Source organism: Nelumbo lutea, chromosome 5, assembly GCF_056320005.1.
Source record: "Nelumbo lutea isolate HS-2025 chromosome 5, American lotus-T2T, whole genome shotgun sequence".
Taxonomy (NCBI): domain Eukaryota; kingdom Viridiplantae; phylum Streptophyta; class Magnoliopsida; order Proteales; family Nelumbonaceae; genus Nelumbo; species Nelumbo lutea.
The window spans coordinates 56253022-56274117 of record NC_142688.1 but is presented as its reverse complement, the minus strand read 5'-3'; the positions used below and the strand labels follow the sequence as shown (position 1 = coordinate 56274117).

General features: G+C 39.4%; 1 protein-coding gene across 1 annotated transcript; it reads right to left on the bottom strand.

Annotated features, from left to right (window-relative positions):
- Positions 1 to 11533: 11533 nt before the first annotated feature.
- LOC148852552 (caffeic acid 3-O-methyltransferase-like) lies at positions 11534 to 15243 on the bottom strand. Its single transcript, XM_088943597.1, has 4 exons — positions 14654 to 15243; positions 13063 to 13373; positions 12622 to 12686; positions 11534 to 11920 (listed from the first exon to the last, which is right to left on the bottom strand). The coding sequence occupies exons 1-4, from the start codon at positions 15076 to 15078 to the stop codon at positions 11621 to 11623; spliced, it is 1101 nt and encodes a 366-aa protein (XP_088799723.1). The 5' UTR covers positions 15079 to 15243; the 3' UTR covers positions 11534 to 11620.
- Between the last annotated feature and the right edge of the window lie 5853 nt (positions 15244 to 21096).

Sequence of the window (21096 nt, the reverse complement as noted above, 5' to 3'; positions counted from 1 at the left end):
GTGTAGGCCATGCTGGGCCAAGGGTTTTAGGTCCATGGGTCAGGTTGGAACAGCATGATCGAGGACGTCATGCTGCCCACGACCCACATTCTGGCATGGCATAGCCCGTAGCGCGGCCTAGCACGACCCAACACATCACATATATATTATTTATATATATTTATATAATATTTATATAAATTATAATTATATAATAACATATAGTATATAATATATTAATAAAATAAATAAATTTTTAATTTTATTACACTAATTTATTTAATTATTTTTTATGTAAGCAATTTTATACATTGAAATTCATATAAAATTAAAATATAAAGTTTTTTGTCAATTTTTTTAAATAAAAATCTTTGGCTCGACTTGGCCCAAGGTTCGGCCCACAGGCCAGCCTGGCCCGTAGCACGGCACAGGTCATGCCAAGCTGATCCCCTATGTAATCCCTAGGGGGTGGTATGACACAACATGGGCCCGCTCATAGAGGAAGAGAAATTTGTCGAGATTTCTCTCCAAGATATAAACAAATGATGAAAAATTAGAATCCTTAATTGATGGATATCCGTTGGACACCGATAACCCACCCGCCAACCCATTTAAAATTTTGCTATTGGGTTGACCCACCCGCTAAGAACCCAGTATTAAAAGTTATAGCCCGACCTTCTAATAAATGGGTGGGTTGGGCGGGTTGAGTGGGTTGAGTAAAGAATTGCCGCCCCTGAATGAGGGTAAAAACCATGGCACTGAAGTCAAAATCATTGACTATTTACAATAATAATGGAAAACACTATTTTTCTATCTAATTACAATTAGATGATGAACATCAAGAAACATCTTTGATGAACATCAAGAAACATCTTTGATTCCAGTAGTAAACATCGTCAATAAAGTTGGATAACAAACAAGAAATTTTTCACCAAGAATGAATACACAATAGAAAAGCTAGAAGATATGTTGAAAGAGGATTTCTATCTTCTTCATTCCATCACTTATTGTATTCTTCTCCTTCCCAAAAATCCTTCTTCTCAAAAAGCCCCCTTTTTATTTATCTAATGCATTTCTTATAGATTTGTTGAGAGTTGAGAGAGAGAGAGCCCTACTCAATTCATTAAGTTAGCCAAATACGTATTGTCTTGCTTTGCAAGCTAATGCAAAAACCTTTTGCCTTCATTCTTTGCCTTTTTTCTTTCTTTCTTTCTTTCATTTTTTTTTTGTTTTTATTAGTGGATCCCATCTCCTAAGGAGGAAACCCCAACAATTTCCTCCTCTCAACTTATGAGGAGGCCAGGCTACACCATGCCTAAACTTGTAATGCTTCTGCAATACATACACTTCTCTTTTGGTAAGGCATTCCTCATCATGTCCGATTCATTCTCATTAGTATGAAATTTCTCAAGTTGCACTTCCTTTTATTTAAGAACATTCTAGGTCTATTGAATATGTTTGGACTTAGAATGAAAGCTTGAATTCTTACACCAATGGAGGACACTTTGATTATCACAATAGAGTGTGAATCTTTTTTTGTTTTAAATTAACCAAGTACATTGAATAGCCTTTTCTTTTACAATATCTCTTTACAAGCCTCTGTGATTGTTATATACTCAGTTTCTGTAATATACATTTTTGCATCTTGATCTACCATAACACTGCTCGCCTAGCAAATGTAAACAAGTAACCTAACATAGGCTTTTCGGAATTAATGTCATCTACCAAATTAGCATTTGTGAACCCTTCAATTATAGGTTCACCACCACAAAAACACAAGCATACCTTCGAAGTACCTTTTAGATACTAGAGGATCCACATCATTGCTAGCTAGTATTCTTTGCTTGGATATTGGCATGAAATCTACTAACCACACCAATTACATATTCTATGTTCAACCTAGTACAAACAATAGCATACATAAGGATTCCTATGGCAGAGACATGGGTAATGTTCTTCTTTTCTTCTTTTTCTTTCTCATTCTTTGGGCTTTTATCAGTTATCGCTATATAACTTGAATTAACTTGCTAATGGGGTACTACTTGGTTTTGCCTTATCTATACAAAATCTCTAAAGCACCTTTTAAGTGTAGCTTCCTTGTGACAATCATTATTTCTTAGATTTCTTGCCATGTGAGACTTTCATACACAAAATTTATTGAGTTAGTCCTAAGTCCATTATGGAGAAATACTTTCTTAACTATTTCTTTAATATATTAATTTTTGTTTTTTCTTGCTAGTAGACAGTGTATGCCCTTAGCTCTAATTAGATTGATATACATAAACACTTATTTGTAAATGAATAAAGGACATTAATGTTTCATGTTGATATTGATATATTTCTATGTATTACCCATTAAATTAGACACTTAAGAGATTCATTATAGTTTAGAATCTTTTCAACCATTTGATAGTCTTGGAAAGTTTATCTTGACAAGGCTTACACTGGTGTGCTGCCAAGAAGTTAGAGTAGCTTGTTTTATCTGCTAGGGCCTAACCACAAGCACAACCAATGGGTATTTATTAGAAGAATTGAATCTAGACCAATTTCTAGTTATGCCCAAGACCTTGGAGATGAATGGAAAAAACTGGAAAGTTACACATGACCCTTGATTTGATTATGGAATTACACTAGGTGTTGGGTTAAACTGTCTTTGATATGCTAACTAGTGAGATCCATCAAGGGGAAAAAATACCTGGGTATGTTGGAGAATTCTAAGAATTCACTTGAGTGGTTAATCATAGTGATAAGATCAGTCTCTTTTTCGAACAAAGTGAATATTAGGGGTTATACTCTCTTTGATGAAAACCTATATTGTAGATTAAAACATCTAGGGTTGAAGAGTGTTAAAGTGAGCCGAATAGGGGTAGTTTAGTCATCTCATGTTTGTTAAGTACTTTGCTTATGTGGCAGTTTTATTAAAGACACTCTGCCCCACACTTAAGTAAGGGCAGTTTAGTCTTTGTAAATGTTATTAGAACCTAATAAACATTAGGGGGTCGACTGAATGTGGAATCAATTAGTTTCGACTAAACCCTCCTTTTCTCTCTTTCTCTTTTCTTCTTCTTCTTCATCTTCTTCTTCCTTCTCTCCTGGTTCGGGTTACTGTAGCTGCATTCGAAACATGGTATCAGAGCGAGGTTCCTGACCTGCTTCAGTTTGTAAAGCATCTCAGTTGTGTTCGTGACACCTTCTTCATTTCTAGGTAGTTAATGGAGAGAACTGGTTTGCCCTAGGTCTGAGACATCACAACTCGTTTCTCTCTGCTGTGCACAGTCTTCTTTATCAAGGAAAGTGATTTCAGCAGTGAGTGGTTGGTTAATACTCTCAAAGGAAGGTTGGTTATCTATTCCTTTTGTGTTGCTGGTATTTTTGGGTAGAAACCCTTCAAGAATCAGTTAGTACTGATTAAAACCTAGAGAACTAGGTTCATTGTTGCCCTAGAACGGGCTGTGTATAGTAGCCGAATGGTGTAGGTGCTGCTGTAAGTGGTTGAGTGGGTTAAGGCTGCTGTAGGTGGCCGAGTGGTGTAAGGTGTAATGCAGTGACCTAGCCAAGTTCTTTGTGGTTGTGTAATGCCCTCTTAAATGTGTTAAACAAGTCTGAACTGGGTGCAGCAAATTTGACTGTGTTATGGTGCTTGTGGTGCACAACTTTTATTGAGTGGTTGTAAGAGGGCCTACATGTGATTAGTGAGTGCTAAATTGATGCTTATGTGGTTCGTGGATTTGTGAAGTCAGCAGTAGTGTAAATAAGAACAAGACGTGTGCTCCCACTGTTGTGTTTAGGGGTTGCAATAGGTGCTGAAAGATCAAATTGTGAATAACATCAGTCAGCTTGTAGCTGAGAAGTCAGGTTAGAGGCAATTGTGAAAAAGTACAATAGCAGCAATAGGAGATGGGTACAATGATTAGAAACCTAGTGTACTGGTTTCCCCTGACTACCTAAGAGTACATATGACCTCAATTAAACTGAATGGGGAAAACTATGTTCCATGGGCTAAATTAGTGGAAGTTTTTCTTAAGGTAAAGAGGAAAGTGAAGCATGTAAAAGATGAGAAGCCACTGACTGACTCTCCAGGGTTTGATGATTGGGAACAAGAAGTTGCTCAAATCATGACTTGGCTGTGGAATAGTATGAAGCCCAAAATTAGTGCCAATTTCATGTTCCTTGATACGACTAAGGATATATGGCAGCATGCTAAGAAGCTATATTTTGGACAAGATAACACAACAAGAGTATATCGGCTTTATCAGGAGTACTTTGATTTACAACAAAGAACCAAAACACTAGAAGAATACTATGCCTACATGAAGAATATAAGGAATGAACTCAATGTCTATCATCCCCTCACTCTAGATATTAAAGTTTAGCAACAACAAAGGGAACAACTAGATGTTACAAGATTTTTAGTGGGGCTAAAGTTGGAGTATGAACCGGTTAGAGCCCAAATATTAGGAGGTTCTACTCTTCCTACACTTGAGGAAGTATTCTCAAGGCTTCGTAGAATTTCTTTGGGACAAACAGATAGATCAACACTTGTGATAGCTAGAGGAGGTAGACATAGTACAAGAGGGGGAGGTCATGCTCCCCAAGGAAGCCGTGGCAAAGGGAAGAATAACTCTACAAGTAAGTGTACTCATTGTGGTAGGGAAGGACATACAGTGAATTTCTGTTATGACCTAAATGGCCCTCCCTCTAAATGGGCTAATCATGCTGTAGCAGGTGAGGTTGATATCAGTGACAGTAAACAGGTAGACCGAAATCCTCCCACATCTACATCTACTTCTGGGAGGGAGATGGTGAGTGTACCGCGTGATGAGTATGAATGGTTCCTTCAAGCTACTTCATAGCATACCACTGCCACACTTGCCCAATCAGGTATTGCTTGCATGTCATCTAAAACCCCTCCCTGGATTATTGACTCTAGAGCCTCCTATCATATGACCAGGACTCCAGGTGCATTCTCTTCTCTTTCTAAAACATCCACATCACAAACTGTTACATTTGCCAATGGATCCTCATTTCCCATCTATGGTGTTGGTAATGTTGACATAGCTTCTGTGCCATTATCATCTGTTTTATATGTACCTAAGTTTCCATTCAATCTTATGTCTGTTAGTAAAATAACCAAAGCTCTTAACTGTTCTGTTACCCTTTTTCCTTCCATTTGTGTTTTTCAGGATCTCAAGATGGGGAAGAAGATTGGTGGGGGGCATGAAGCTGGTGGATTGTATTATCTTGATGGTGGTGGATCTTCAATTGCTCTTCAGACTTCACTTACTCCTCTACAATGGCATTGCCGATTGGGACATCCATCTCTCAAGGCTCTCAAGATTTTGGTCCCGTCATTGAGTCATTTGTCAGTTTTGCAATGTGAGTCTTGTTAGTTTGGGAAACATCATCATGTGTTCTTCAGTCCAAAAGTTGAGAGTCGTATGTTGAGTCCATTTTCTTTGGTTCATTCAAATGTTTGGGGTCCAATCAAAATAGAGTCTTATAATGGGTACAAGTATTTTGTCTCATTTATTGATGATTGTTTAAGAATGACATGAATTTACTTAATGAAAGAAAGAAGTGAATTATTTTCCATTTTTCAAAAATTCCATGCTGAAATACGCATACAATTTGGTGTTCCAATCAAAATTCTCTGTTTAGATAATAGTTGTGAATACTTTCTTACTTCATTTCAACAATATTTAAAACAACATGGCATTATTCATCAAACTTCATGTGCATTCACCCCTCAACAAAATGGGGTAGCTGAACGTAAGAGCCGTCAGCTTCTTGAAACTGCTCGGTCTATTCTTCATCACACGAATGTTCATAAACAGTTTTGGAGTGATGCTGTACTCACTGCATGTTTTCTCATTAATCAGATGCCCTCTTTTATCCTTCATTGTCGGTCCCCTTTCTCTATCTTGTTTTCCACCTTATCACCATTCTCATTAACTCCTCGTGTCTTTGGTTGTGTGTGCTTTGTCTACAATCTGAGTCCTGGAATAGACAAGCTAGATGCACGCTCAATTAAATGTGTCTTCCTTGGCTACTCACGGACTCAAAAAGGGTACACGTGTTATAATCCCATTACCCGAAAGTGCTATGTCTACCCTGATGTCACCTTTTTTGAATCTGTCCCCTTCTTCTCAAGTCCTGAAGCACCTTCGTCTCCACTCATACTTCCTCTTCCTCTTCCTGTCATGATCCACTTCCAGATGCTGTTGTTGGAGTAGACTCATCACCTCATCCAGTGCAGATCACCACCGAACGACCACCAATCCGGCAAGTGTATACACGTCGAACAACACCAGCCCCTCCTCCAGCTTCTAACTCATCTACGGATCCTCTCATGGCTCCCATTGTTGAACCTTCAGACCTTGACCTACCCATTACTTTACGGAAAGGTAAACACAATTCTACCCTCCATCCCATTTTCAATTTTGTTTCATTATCTTGTCTTTCTACCTTACATTGCCAGTTTGTTTCACTTTTGTCCTTTATTTCCATACCTAACAATGTTCAAGAAATTCTTAGTTCACCTGGATGGCGGTGGGCAATGGAGGAGAAAATTTCTGCTCTTCAACATACTCAAACGTGGGAGCTTACTACTCTCCCACCTGGTAAGCATGCTGTGGGTTGTAAATGGGTGTATATTGTGAAATACTTGCCAGATGGTAGTGTGGAGTGCCTAAAGGACAGACTTGTTGCTAAAGGTTACTCACAGTTGTATGGAGTGGAATACATGGAGACATTCTCTATGGTGGCTAAGATTGGTTCTATTTGTGGACTAATTTCCCTGGCAGTTGTGTATGATTGGCCTCTGTTTTAGCTTGATATAAAAAATGCCTTCCTTCATGGTGATCTTGTGGAGGAGGTATATATGGAGAAACCACCTGGGTTTATTGCTCAGGGGGAGGATGGTAAGGTATGTAGATTGAATAAGGCAATTTATGGGTTGAAACAATCGCCGCATGCTTGGTTCGGGAAGTTCAGTGAAGTGGTGAGGAGTTTTGGAATGAAGCAATGCCAGGTTGATCACTCAGTTTTCAGCTATGACTCAGAAGCTGGGAAGATCCTATTAGTGGTCTATGTGGATGATATTGTCATTACTGGCAGTGATAAATTAGGGATTGGCAAACTAAAGGTATTTCTACAAAATCATTTTCAAACAAAAGATCTTGGAACATTAAAGTATTTCTTGGGAATAGAAGCTGCCACGTCAAAACAAGGTGTAAATCTGTGCCAAAGAAAATATGTTCTTGATCTGTTGGAAGAAACATGACTGTTAGGTGCAAAACCGGCTGAGACCCCTATGGAACCAAATGTTAAGTTGAGTAGTGATACATGAGAAGTATTTGAAGATCCTGGAAGGTATAGACGACTAGTGGGGAAGCTGAACTATCTGACTATTACAAGACCTGACATATCCTTTGCAACCAGTGTGGTGAGCCAATTCATGTAGAGCCCTCGTATACCTCACTGGGATGCAGTTCTTAGAATTGGAAGGTATCTGAAAAGAGCTACAGGCCATGGACTTTTGTATAAACCAGGAGGAAAACTTGAAGTAGTGGGATATACAGATGCAGACTGGGCAGGCTCAGTGAATGATAGAAGATCTACTACAAGCTATCCCACATTCCTTGGAGGAAATCTTGTTACGTGGAAGAGTAGAAAGCAGACGGCTGTGTCCAGAATTAGTGCTGAAGCTGAGTATAGGGCCATGGCACATACTACCTGTGAGTTAGTGTGGTTGAGGAATCTCCTACAAGAAATTGGGTTTCACATGAATAAACCTATGAGACTATATTGGAACAACCAAGCTGCACTCCATATCTCATCCATTCCTGTATTTCATGAGAGAACAAAGCACATAAAGGTTGATTGCCACTTTGTGAGGGAGAAGATCCTTGCTGGAGAGATAAACACAGAACATGTGGGCTTGAATGATCAATGGACAGATTTGTTTACAAAAGCTCTAAGCTCAAGGAAAGTGAACTATCTATGTAACAAGTTGGGTTTATATGACATATATTCTCCAGCTTGAGGGGGAGTGTTAAAGTGAGCCGAATAGGGGTAGTTTAGTCATCTCATGTTTGTTAAGTACTTTGCTTATGTGGCAGTTTTATTAGAGACACTCTGCCCCACACTTAAGTAAGGGCACTTTAGTCTTTGTAAATTTTATTAGAACCTAATAAACATTAGGGAGTCGACTGAATGTGGAATCAATCAGTTTCGACTAAACCCTCATTTTCTCTCTTTCTCTTTTCTTCTTCTTCATCTTCTTCTTCCTTCTCTCCTGGTTCGGGTTACTGTAGCTACATTGGAAACAAAGGGTAAAGATTAAATGCATAGGTGGTGCCCTAAATTGAATGGTTGGGATATAAGATGGAGGGAGTGGCTGAGATTTAATGGTGGGGAGCTGAATGGTGAGGATTAGCAGAATAGGTGGCGCCCTAGGGTTTAAAAGCTATAAAGGAGAGCCATAAAATGAGTGGTTGAGATTAAAAGAGGTGGAGGGTGGAGATTAAACACCTAGGAGTGGATAGGGTTTGCTAAGAGTGAAAAGATTAGGTTAAAAAGGCTCCCTAGGGTTTGCTAAGGAGAGGGTTGTATGATAATACAAAAGGATGGGTGCCAATTAGGTTTATCAAATAGAGGCACCCTCTCTCAGCTAATCTTCACCCTAGCTTCCCAAAAACTGCACTTTAGCGTAGAAAACTTTCCAAATTTCTATATAATTTGCACAAAAATTCTTAGAGGTCGCATAATTGATTTTAACTGGGAAAAATGTATACTTTGACTATCGTAAGGTTGAAAATACCCCTGAATTGATGCCTTTAAGGCATCAGAATGCAGGGTTATCATTAGCCTAAACACTTGGGACCTAGATTCCTTGATCTTAACACATTTGAACCAATCGTACCACATCATTAAACTATAGATACACCAAAGCACCTATCCATAAAGCTTCACCCCAAAATACTCCCGTTTACCCTTCCATTAAACCAAGATTTCATTATGGTCATCCTATTGACCCAAATTCCTACAATCTTAATCCCTCTGAACCAATCGGGCATTGCCACCAGCCCTTGGATACCCTCCCTAAAATACCTACTTGAAAATTTTTACCCAAAGATACCCTTGCTTGCTCCTTCTTAAAGAAATATTCCATTTTGAAGCTTCAGATTGACTAAATCAAGCCCTTTCTAGATTTGCTCGATTTGGGATAATTTGACCCAATCTGACCCCACCAATCAATCAAAATAATCAGAAATTGCACCTTGCAAATTTTCACTAGAAGTTCCGTCGTTTGCCCTTCCATTATACAAAGATTTTATTTCAAGGCTCTAAATTAACCGAATTCCAAATCCACTCGATTCAGACCCAACTGTTCACCCCTCCATCGCACATAGATTCCATTTCAAGACTCTAGATTGACCAAATTGAGCCCTTTTTAGATCTATTTCAATCCAGGCCCATTTGGGCCAATCCAACCCTACCAATCAACTTAGAATGTCCGAAAATCCCACCTTATGAAATTTCAGCCAAAAATACTATCATTTACCCTTCCATCTAAAAGGGTTCCATTTCAGCCAATCTCACTAGCCCATAAACACAAAACCCCTATTTGTGGTCGGACCAAAATCGTCCCTCCATTTTTTGGCCCAAAAATCTCAACCATTCATTAAAGAACCCTGGTTTAGCCCCTTGGACCCGGTTTAACCCAAATTTCTTAAAATTAAAAAAATACTCCCGGACTTCCCCAAAATTATGATGTCGCCACTAGCTCGCTCATATAAATTTGAACTAAGCTCTTCAGTTCTCCCTAATGCACTATTCGTTGTCTCTCCTGTTCAAACGAAACCAGCAGGCGGCGACGATCTCCCCCAACCTCTAACCGTTCTCTCTCCCTCTCCCTTCCTTCTTCTTTCCTCTTTCTTCTCTCTTCTCTCTCTCTTCCTTCTTTCCTCTTTCTTCTTCTTTCTTCTTCTTCTTCTCTTCCCCCCATCTTTCTCTTTCTCTCTCCCTCCGTTTCATCACCGGCGCTGAAAGTTGCAGTGAAGGTAGATCTGATTCATCCTCTCTCTAATCTCTCTCCCTTCTCTTTTTCTCTATATTTTCTTCTTCTTCTTCTCCTCCTCAGCCCCCATTTTTCTCTTTCCCTCCATTTCGTCACCACCTTTGCAACTTGCAGTGGCTGTAAATCTGATCCTTCTTCTTCTTTCTTGGCCCTCCCCTGTTTCTTCCCATCGCAGCAACTTCGGCAGCGGCAATCTCTCTGTTCTCTCTTTCTCACATTTTCCCATCGGATCTCTCTCTTCTCTTCCGCCTCATTTTCCCACACACACACAACCTCGTTGAGCAACCTGGTTCCCCAAACCCGTCGTTTCCCCTGTTCGGCCTCCTCCTCTCCAACTGAATAGAAGCAACAGTAGTCGCCGTCATTTTCAAACCAATCACTCCCTCTTGATAAACTAGTAGTCACGCCCCTCAACCTTTGTCGTTCAAGTTCGATTGAATCTCCAGGTTGCAGCATCGGCAGAGTTTAGGCCAAAATCCCAAAACGGACATCGGTTTTTCAGTCTTCACCATCGAGGACGACTAGTCTGAAGTTGGAGCTCATCTGGAATTACCTGTGCGACACCGACCGAACCAAGGCGGAAGTCCCAATTAAAATTTTCATCTGTTCGTTCACGTACAGAAGCATCGAGCCACCGGTGAGGAAAACTCAGGTAATTTGAACCAAACCTTTCCTATGCTTGCTTTGCTTTGACATGGAGGATTTGAGGTTGGGGAGTAGATCGATGGAGTAGGTTCCATCGGATTCACTCCTCCGGTAGGTCTTATCCCCAACCCAATCCATCCTTTGTTTTAGTGTTAGTTGTTAATGGATAGATTTTAATCTGAACTTGTTAATCTCAGAGGTTGAATCATCTCTGTTTTACTTATTTTCCTCTAAGGATATTGTCGATGAATATTGCTAGATGTTAATTTCTTTCTTTCTCAGATGAGTAGTGCTAGCTAGATTCTAATAATGGATAGATTTTTTTTTTCTTTTTTCTTTCTGTTTTCCTCTTCTTTTCTTTCTTTGTTTTTTTGAAATCAATTTTATGTGCTAATGAATGCCATTGATCATATGCTCATGCGTTTAATTTCTCCTTTGAAGATCAGACTCTGTTTCAGATTTCGTTATTTATTGTGTGCTAGAGTTCCTGTTAAATTGATTGTTCGGTCTGTTCTATTTTGATAGTGATACGTGTTTGCACTAGGGATCTTTTGGATAGTAAATAAATGGAAAATGGGTAGACAATTGCTTTATTAGTTGCTCTTTTTCATCATATTAATTGTTTAGAATCCCATGTGTCCCATGATTTAACATTATTCTCAAAGGTCTCATCACCTTAATTTATGGATAACAATTGTATTTCCAGCACAAATGAACTGTTTTATAGCTACTTTGCATATTTACTCGTTGGCTCGAGATTGCAAAGGAAAACCGCAATGAAATTATTCCAAATGATAATACATAGCATGAGAAAGGACCTGAAACATCTGCGCTCCCATCACACATCGTTTTTATTAATATCAAGCAAGCATAAGCTAAGAACCACAAATAGTTCTCCAAAACTAGAAAATATCATCACTTCTGGAATTTCAAAACGCAGCTGTGATATGCAGAACAAACAACTTGAAAACTGGTAAATCCTGAACTCAGTGCCAAGTCCTGGAACTGTTTGTATGTTCTTTCTTTTCCTCCAGGGCTTTGTGATAACATGAGGAAATCATGTTCCCATACGACTTTACTGACAGGATCGGTCGCCTCAAGGGTCTCTGGAAGAATTGATTCAAGGGCAATCACTTTTTCCAAGTTGGGTAAGGCTTTCCAACAGTTCTTCAGAAGCTTCAAGCAATCCTCGTCGTTCCAATCATGAAGTGTGCACTAGGAGAAAATTAAATTAAATTCCTCCAATGAGTCACAGGAGAAAATTAAAGAGCTTGTTTCAAATTTTATATTTTTTACATTCATTCATTTATATTTACGGCTCAATTTGGAAAGAGTACAAACGTAAATAAATAGTGTAAATACATATAAAATAATACAAAATATAAGATTTTGCATTTGTGCTCTTTTCAAATTAAGCCTATAGGATCAGCTTGGAAGGAGTACAAATGCAATATATAATACATATACAAACAAAGTAATACAAAACACAAGATTTTGCACTTTGCATTTGCACTCCTTCCAAACAGAGCCTATGGGACAGAGCAGGATGCATGTGAGGCCTGATAGTCATACTAATACTATAGATAGTCTGTTGTTTTGCAGGTTTGATCCTGTTCCTCCTAACCGGAGAGCCTTGGGACATCTCAATAATTGGGACATATATAGGCATTATTTAATTAGAGCATGACAAATTGATATTAGCATATATGAACAATTAATATTAGAAAATAAATAATGAGCTGTAATTGGATGAGCTCGAATCGGGTAAGCTCAAATTTGAGATTCAATCAGCTGGATTTAATTGGGTTGGGTTGAATTCATAATGAGTGAAACTAGCTTTCACCCTTTACATCCCCACAATGCTTAATTATAAAAAAAAGATCATTCTTATATATTAAAAATTTCAAATAAATCACCTTCATAAAAATGGCATCTGCCTTTGGAACATATTCAAACATACCCCCTCCAAGATGCTCCACACCTGCTTCATGAGTAATTAAATAGTTTTATTAGGACTCCACTATAATACTCGAAAGACAAGATACCAGAGAAAAAATTGCTGAAAAGTATACTGTACCACACTTTAGAATCAATTTTATACGATTTAAAATGATAAATACCCCACTCTAAAACACTAATATTCACATGTCTATTGACAGCAATTCTAAAGTGGCACTTATCCTAACTGTACGGTAAGACTAAAAATTCTTAGAGTGTGTTAAATAGTTATTCTCCCAAAAAGTTCACCGGAATTGGTAACCGGTGGATCAGTACGACTATAATACTGAAAAGCAGATATCTCTTCAATATTTTAGGCAATAATAATCAAGCAAAAGAAAGAAGTGAAGTGCCTTTACCAGGGTAAGATGGTGCATCTGTTATGACATGGGGTAAATCAAAATTAATGCCCTTAATTTGAGAATACTCGGCTGTGATCATGTTAATTGTGACTCCAATTCCGCCTTCCACATCAACTACCACTTTGAGGCCCTCAAATCCTTTGTATGTCTCAAGAATTTTCACCATGGTCACTGTGGTAATATTTGACAATGCCTTGTTCACGACCTTGTTAAACCTAGCATCTACCCCAGTATATTCAAATACATGCATCCCATGAGCCTTGATGAAAGGAATTCCACCTTCAAGAACTGCATCTTTCAAGCATTTCCTGCAGCCAAGGTTTGATGATCAAGTTTTGATTGAATTGAATATAGAGCTAAGGTTGCAATTAGATAAAACAATTTTGGAATTGGAGGCTGTGATTTTCCATTATTTGGGTTCTGTTTTATATTTTTTTTTGTTGGGTGGTTCCAAAAAATCTAATTAATAGGCAGATTTGAATCCCTGGGCTGCAATATAGGGCTGTTCATGGGTTGGGTTGGATCGGTTTACTGACATTTTTCCAACCGACCCGACATGGTCGATTTATCTAGAAATGAAACCAAAATCGACCTAATACTAAGTAAAATCGACTTAGTCGGTTTGAATCAGTTTGGGTCGGTTTTGTGAATGATTCTCTTGGTGTGAACGGTAAAGGATTCAAGTCTAAGAAAGCAAAAGCTGGATGCCTGAAAATTAAAAATAATTTGATGGATTAAAATTGATATTTTATATATAAGAAATTTTATATATAATATGTATATTTCTGAAATAAAGCTGAAATATATATATATAATATCTGAAATATTATATATATAATATATATGTAGGTCGGTTTGAGTCGGTTCGATTTCGATTTTCACACATGAAAACTGAAACCAAACCTAACCATCGGTTTATATTTTTTTATAACACAAGATCAATCGGTGCTGAAGAAAAAATGACCAACTCGGATTGGATCGGACCGGACTGGTCGGTTTAGGTCTTGTTATGAAGAGCCCTACTACAATATACAGGTCGGATTCGGATCCTAAACATCTGAATTCAATCTGCTATTGAAAACTGAAATCCGTAATCCATCCAAAATCAATCAGATCTAGGGAGCTCAAATTGGATTCAAATCTTATCAGATCCGGATTTAGCCCAAATTTGCCTTATTTATATTTGTTCATAACAAAGAAAGAAATTAAAACAGTCACTAACTAAAAAATACCCTTTATAGATTTATTGATTTACTAAAACCTATCCATAGTTTGTATTTTATAAACACGCCATATAATTTTATATATAACTTTAGGGATTTGGTTTGACTTAATTGCAATATTACAAAAGAAAGCATAAAATATTCCAATATGTAATGACCCAATTGGGCAGTGCTTAAAAGAGAAAGCGATTGGGATCAATAAAGTTGAAAGTGTATTGAGCATTAATTAATTGTAGATTTGATATATACTTTGTGGGGCCAAATGTGCTAATTTTGTTTTGGGAATGAATGTCAGCTCAAAAAAGAAAGCGACTGATGTACTCTGTGATAACGAACGTCAAACAGTTTTGTTTAGATGATATTACCAACTATCCATGAAGGTTTTGTCCTGAAGCAAAAGCAGGTAAGGCCGTAGCGAGATGTCATCCTGGTGCCCAGTGAGGAATTTACAGACGGGAGCCAAGCCATAGACCATTTGGACTTGGTAGTCGTCCCGTTCGACAACAGAGGATTTGATAATAGAGTGGACAGCCAGGAGACGCAAGATACGGTCGAGAATGGCTGGAGCATCTGGGTTTTGCGTGGGCAACTGTGAGGCGATGTTCGAAGTTGAGAGGTAGGCACCAGGGCCGGCCCTAGATATGATCTCAAGCACGTCCAGCTCCAAATCTGCTTTTAAGACCATGGGAAACACCGTAGCGCTTGCCAGTTGCAAGGCCAAGAGACAATTTTCTTCATTATTGTCTTTGCCTTCACTGAACGACCTTCCAAGATCATAGACAGAAGACATGTTGCAGCTGGCCGAGCGAGGGACTGAGTTGCAGGTTTTTGGGAAGGAGAAAGATAGTTAATTAGAAGGGGTAGAGGCAACTCTGTCCTCCCATCTAACTTTCACTCCTTTTAAAATAGAGCAAATGGCTCATGGTGGATGATGATAAGACCAAGCTCAAAACCCAACAATGTATTGTTGTGGCCCAACATTGAAATAGATGGAATTAATGAAATCATGATGGTGCCGGAGGAGTCCGGATCTGCTACTTTGATGTGAGGCGCACTCTCTAAGAAGCAGATTCCAATTCATACCTGATCCATATATGATTGAAGGTGGGATCTGCTCCTCACACGGGACACCTGATAGGCACATTCTTCCGTACACTGAGAACATATTTAGCACCGGCCCTAGATGTATTTACATATCGGATATTACATCAAAACACCTCCGAAGATCCATTACTTTATCTATGTATATCTTTTCTGCGCAATTGCGATCAGTAATATAGGTCTTGGTTTTGAAAACTGGACCATACTGGACCGGATGGTTGGGCCTGTTAACGCAGGAATTGGTTATGGGTCCGGGTTCAGGTCCAGTTTTGGATCCAAGAACTATCTAACCCAGGGTTAGACCTTTTTATTCCCCTTCCAGTGGAGTGTGGTTTAAGTATAGGCACGGAATTCTCTACGTACTTCTGTCTTGTTTGAAATATCATGAATGTTCGTATAGGTTGAGCGCCTTTTTCAAGAAAATATAGAATAGTGTGAATGTTTAAATAAGTTTAGTTCTTTACTGATCGTAAAAACCCACTTTCCAAAGATCTCTTCCTTGTCTTCAGGATAGGGGCTCATTGGACTAGATGTAGTTGAACGATGACCCCTAGGAGGTGAATCGGGAGATCATGTATTAAAATTTCTTGTCATCAATCAACATGTGTTACATTAACTGTTGGGTATGTGTTCTTCAATCACAATTACTTCATCATAACAAATAACAAATGACCTCCATCTCCACACTCTTACTTTATATGCCTTTTCAACTGCGTTTCTTAAACGCTCGTGCTCTCTACAAGGGTGTCAATGAATCGGTTTTGGATTGGGCCCCGTCCAGTTCATAATTAATTTGAACGGATTGGACGGACCAATAAGACATATTGGATTGGATCAATTCAGTCCAAAATATTTATTAGATTGGATTGGGCTTGCTCCATTCATAATAAATTTATATTGGAATGGGTTGGATTAAGCCAATCTAGTCATTGTTATAAGATAAGAATATATATGTATCAATGCACTGGGTTTCGGTTGAAACTAATCTAAATCAAAATGAGTTTGAATAGATTGGATGATCCAGACATTAAATTGGACCGGTCCAAATTGGTCCAAAACATTCATTGGATTAGATTGGACCTGATCCATTATTTATAATGGATTCACATTGGACTGGATTGGATTGGACCAAATCCAGTCCAATTGACACCCCTATATCTCTCTATCCTGTAAAACTGGTTTAAGTGTGAAAAACAAGAAAGAAATTTGAGATAATTAGAAAGAATATATCTCATTTCACTTGCAATCAATATTTTCCACAAGTAGAGACTTTTATGCTAGTTGTCGACAATAAGCATGATCTCCCAAGTCCCAACTAAATACTAGTCTGATGCAAAGGCAAAAATATAAAATGTTCAATTTGTGCCAACCAGAAATATGATTTGACAGGATGTTCAATTAGTAGCAATTAAGGACATTAGAATTTTGTAAAAACTTAAAAGGAAGCATCACCTTAATTATATTATAATGAATCGATATGGGAATAGATGGAATTTAAAAGATTATTTTCATTAATTTTTCTTTCATATATAACATATCTGGTAATCTTTTTCAATTGAAGAAAATGTGTTGAATACAATCTATATTATATATAAAAGTTTGAATGTAAAGTGGAAATTTTTCTGGCTAAAATTATCCTTTATTTCACTGTTTGAGAAAGGGTATATAGTCATTTTATTACAACTTTAATGTTAGTTTTAATGACTACTAATAAAATGCACTATTTGTATATTTATTCCATCTCTAATTTTAAGGGTTAAAATTATAATTCAATTATTACTTTTAACCTCATTTAATCTCCTCTCATCAAGTCTTATACTAAATGTATTAATCTCATTTTCTCTTATTAAATCCAATATTTAAGTTATTTTTCACTAATAAGTGCTACTAATTAGATCTATGCCAGTACTTTTAATAATATAAACCCACATATTTTAAAATTGAGTGAAAAACAAAACCATTCTCTCAAATTTTCAAAACATCATTTCCATGGCAATGAGAGTGTTTATTGTCTGGGTTATGGTTGAGTTGGCCTTGGGTGCCATGTGGCAACCTCCATGGTCATCTTATCTATTCAGCCACATTGATACCACATAGGATATGGATAAGTGCGACCAAGAAGAAGAGCCCCATACGGATAAAGAGGAAAGCTCCGCTGAGGATTAGGACTTATCTTGAAGATCTCGCTGCACAACCTCATCCCGACAACCCAGAAGCTTCATCCAAATTGGACAAGGATCTTCGGCTATAAATAGGTAAGCCTCACTTAAGGTAAGTGACTTTTGACTCTTCGGACTCCATACTGTTATTCTGCTTCTCCTTGGATCAACGTTACTCTCAACTGCTCAGCCCGACCACCCATCTCTCCCGTTACTAACTTGAACGTCAGAGTGCATACGTGGGGAACAACTCCTTGGGCCTATGATTCTCTTTCTTGGTTTTAGATCTTGCTGCGTGACTTTGTCCTTCCACCTTAGCTTTGCCAATTGGCAAGACTATCTGATTGTGATCCTAATTCGGAACACCTCAAATTGGACAATATCAGATTGGCGCCATTTGTGGGAAATGTATGAGAAGTCATTTTCAAATCTCCTTCCACGCAATCAAGAACCATGCCAAACAACACATCTGACCTCTTTGTAGCCCGATCCCATTCTCTGGGATCTCATTCTCACCGTAACTATCCACCTCAAGAGCCCCAACAACAAACCATGGTCGACCCCACCCAATTCCAAGCAATGCAACAGAAGGTTGACCAGATCCTTGTAATGATGCAGAAGCTGGGATAGCCAACACAGGCCCCTCAGACCGTTCCCCCTGTCGTTTAAGCGCTTACCACAGCTGATCCTTGCCTTGAAGACACCAAAAAGTGTCACTCGGACAGGCATAGGGCTTGGTCTAACCAAGAAAGACGGTCATCAAGAAGACCGGACTCTCCACCTGGTCTTATGAGTGTAATGACAACAACAAATCACACCAATGCACTCAGGTACTAGCGAAAGATCGGCTCAGCCACCGTCCACCATAGTAGCTTGTCTCCATCACCCAATCAAACTCGATCAGAGATCAACCCATGATCCTAAAAGGAGAAAAGTTCATGCACGCAAACCCAACTAATAGGGATGCAGAAATCAAGGAACTCAAGTAGTGCCCTAAACCAGTCTGTAGGAGTGACAGTCGTCATGCAAGGCCTATATTCCTTTACATTCTGCTTATTTCTGTCAAGGAACCCTTCTCCAAATCTAGTCGCGTTAATGAAGCACGCCCATAATTACATGAATGCCAAAGAGGCCTAAGTGCAGCAAAAGAACAAGGAGGAGCAACATGACCGAAAGAGGAGAGTCACGATGAAGATAGGTCAGACCGAGAAAGCAAAAGACAATCCGACCAAAGACTGGGGACCCCACCTATGACATACAGGAATTTCACACCCTTGAATGCACCTCGGTCTGAGGTATTGATGCAAATCTACGACTAGAGCTTCATTAGATGGCTTGAGAAGATGAAATCCCAGAACAAAAAAAAAAAAAAAAGAAGCTAAGACAAGTACTGCGACCTCCACCAAGACCACGACCACGAGACGGACAACTATCACAATCTATGCCATCACCTCGAAGACCTCATCAGGCGTAGGTACCTCAGTGGGTTTGTAGACATCAAAGGGCATAGGCCAAAGGAGGAGGCACGTTGGCCTACGGGCCTCCAACTTGAGCTCCCCCAATTGGAGTGATTGGGGCGATTTCCGAAAGAATAGCATCTGGGGGGGGGGGGGGAAGCAAATCAGCCCGCAAGACATATGTGCAGCTAAACCAAGTTGACGATAGGGAGCAAAAGAGATAGCAGCAAGATGATCCAATCACCTTCATCAAAGACAACCTCAAGGGGGTCCAAACCCCACACGATGACACCCTCATGATAACTGTCGAAGTGGCAAACTTTGAAGTCCGACGCATCTTGGTGGACACAGGAATCTCCGTTGACATACTCTTCAAAGAAGCCATTGAACAGCTCAGCATTAGCAAAGACCATCTCACCCCGATCAACACTCCCATGGTTGGTTTTTCTAGAGACTCCCTTATACCGCAAGGAAAGATCACCCTGCCTTTACTGATTAGAGATGACGACATCACCACTATAGCAATGGTTGACTTCATCGTTGTCTAAGTCCTCTCTCCATATAACGCCATCCCTTTACTGAGTAGAGATGATGACATCACCACTATAGCAATGGTTGACTTCATCATTGTCTAAGTCCTCTCTCCATATAACGCCATCCTTGACCGGCCAACCTTAAATGCTCTATTGGTATCATCTGGCATTCAAACTTTTACCTCATATGGAGTAGGCGCAGCTCGTAGAAATGAAGTGCCATTGAGGACACAACGTGGCCAATTTGTCGAAGACCTCATCCAAGTACTACTCTCCGATTAAGACCCCGAGAAGATCGTCTAGGTCGAATCCCTCCTGGAAGATCATCTTTGGGAAGACATCATACAATGGCTGAAGTACAACACCGACATGTTTGCTTGGTCGACAGTAGACATTTCAGGGATTGATCCCAAGGTCATCACCCACCTCTTAAACATCAACCTGCGCTACTGACCCATGAGGCAGAAGAAGAGGAACTTCACCTTAGAACAGTGGCAGGTGATCAATGAGGAGGTGCAGAAACTAATCAACACTGACTTCATCCAAGAAGCAGAATACCCAAAGTGGTTGGCAAACATGGTGATGGTCAAGAAAGCCAACGGGAAGTGGTGAATCTATAATATCTTCATCGACCTAAACAAGGCTTGTCCGAAGGATAGCTTTCCCTTACCGAGGATCGACCAACTCATCGATGCAATGGCAAGGCATGAACTCCTAAGCTTCCTGGATGTGTTCTCGGTCTACAATCAAATCTAGATGCATCTAGAAATGATTGCCTTCATAATAGATCAAGGACTATACTACTACAGGGTAATACCCTTCGGTCTAAAGAATTTCAACGCTACTTATTAGCGACTGGTGAATCAAATGTTCAAGGACTAGCTCGGCCGCAATGTGGAAGCATATGTAAACAACATGCTAGTGAAAAGGAAGAAAGCCGAGCAGCACCTAGTAGATCATAAGGAAGTCTTCGACACCCTCAGGAAATATCGAATGAAGCTGAACCCGACAAAATGTGCCTTCGAGGTCAGCTCTAGCAAATTCCTAGGGTTCATGGTCACGTAGAGGGGGATCAATGCCAACCCAGAAAAGATCAAAATTGTCCTCAACATGAAATCACCTTGGACCTACACAGAAGTGCAATGCCTTACTGGACGAGTATCTGCTCTCAACAGGTTAATGTCAAAGTCCGTAGGCCGATGCTTGCCCTTCTTCAATGCACTAAAAAAGATGCAAGCTCAGGCCGGTATTGGTAAAAGAAGTGTGAATAGTCCTTCCAAGAGTTAAATAGGTACCTGAGCTTTCCATTTCTACTTACAAAGTCGAGCCCTAGAGACGTATTGTTGCTCTATCTCTCAGTTAGAGATGAGGTGGTCAGCTCAGTATTGGTCAAAGAAGATCGAACCCAGAGGTCGATCTACTACACCACCAAAGTCCTCATGGAAACCTAGTAATCAAACCTGGAGAAGGTCACCCTAGCTCTAGTCACATCGATAAGAAAGCTCAGGCCATACTTCCAAGCCCGCAATGTCTGATTGTGTACCAACTAGCCCCTTAA

Bases quoted from the DNA above. Each gene is read 5' to 3' on its own strand.
- LOC148852552 (XM_088943597.1), bottom strand. From the start codon at position 15,078: ATGTCTTCTGTCTATGATCTTGGAAGGTCGTTCAGTGAAGGCAAAGAC. The intron at 13,374-14,653 runs GTAATATCATCT...CCTTGGCTGCAG, and splicing joins AAAACCTTCATGGATAGTTG to GAAATGCTTGAAAGATGCAG. The intron at 11,921-12,621 runs GTGATTTATTTG...ATTTTCTCCTAG, and splicing joins CAGATGCCATTTTTATGAAG to TGCACACTTCATGATTGGAA.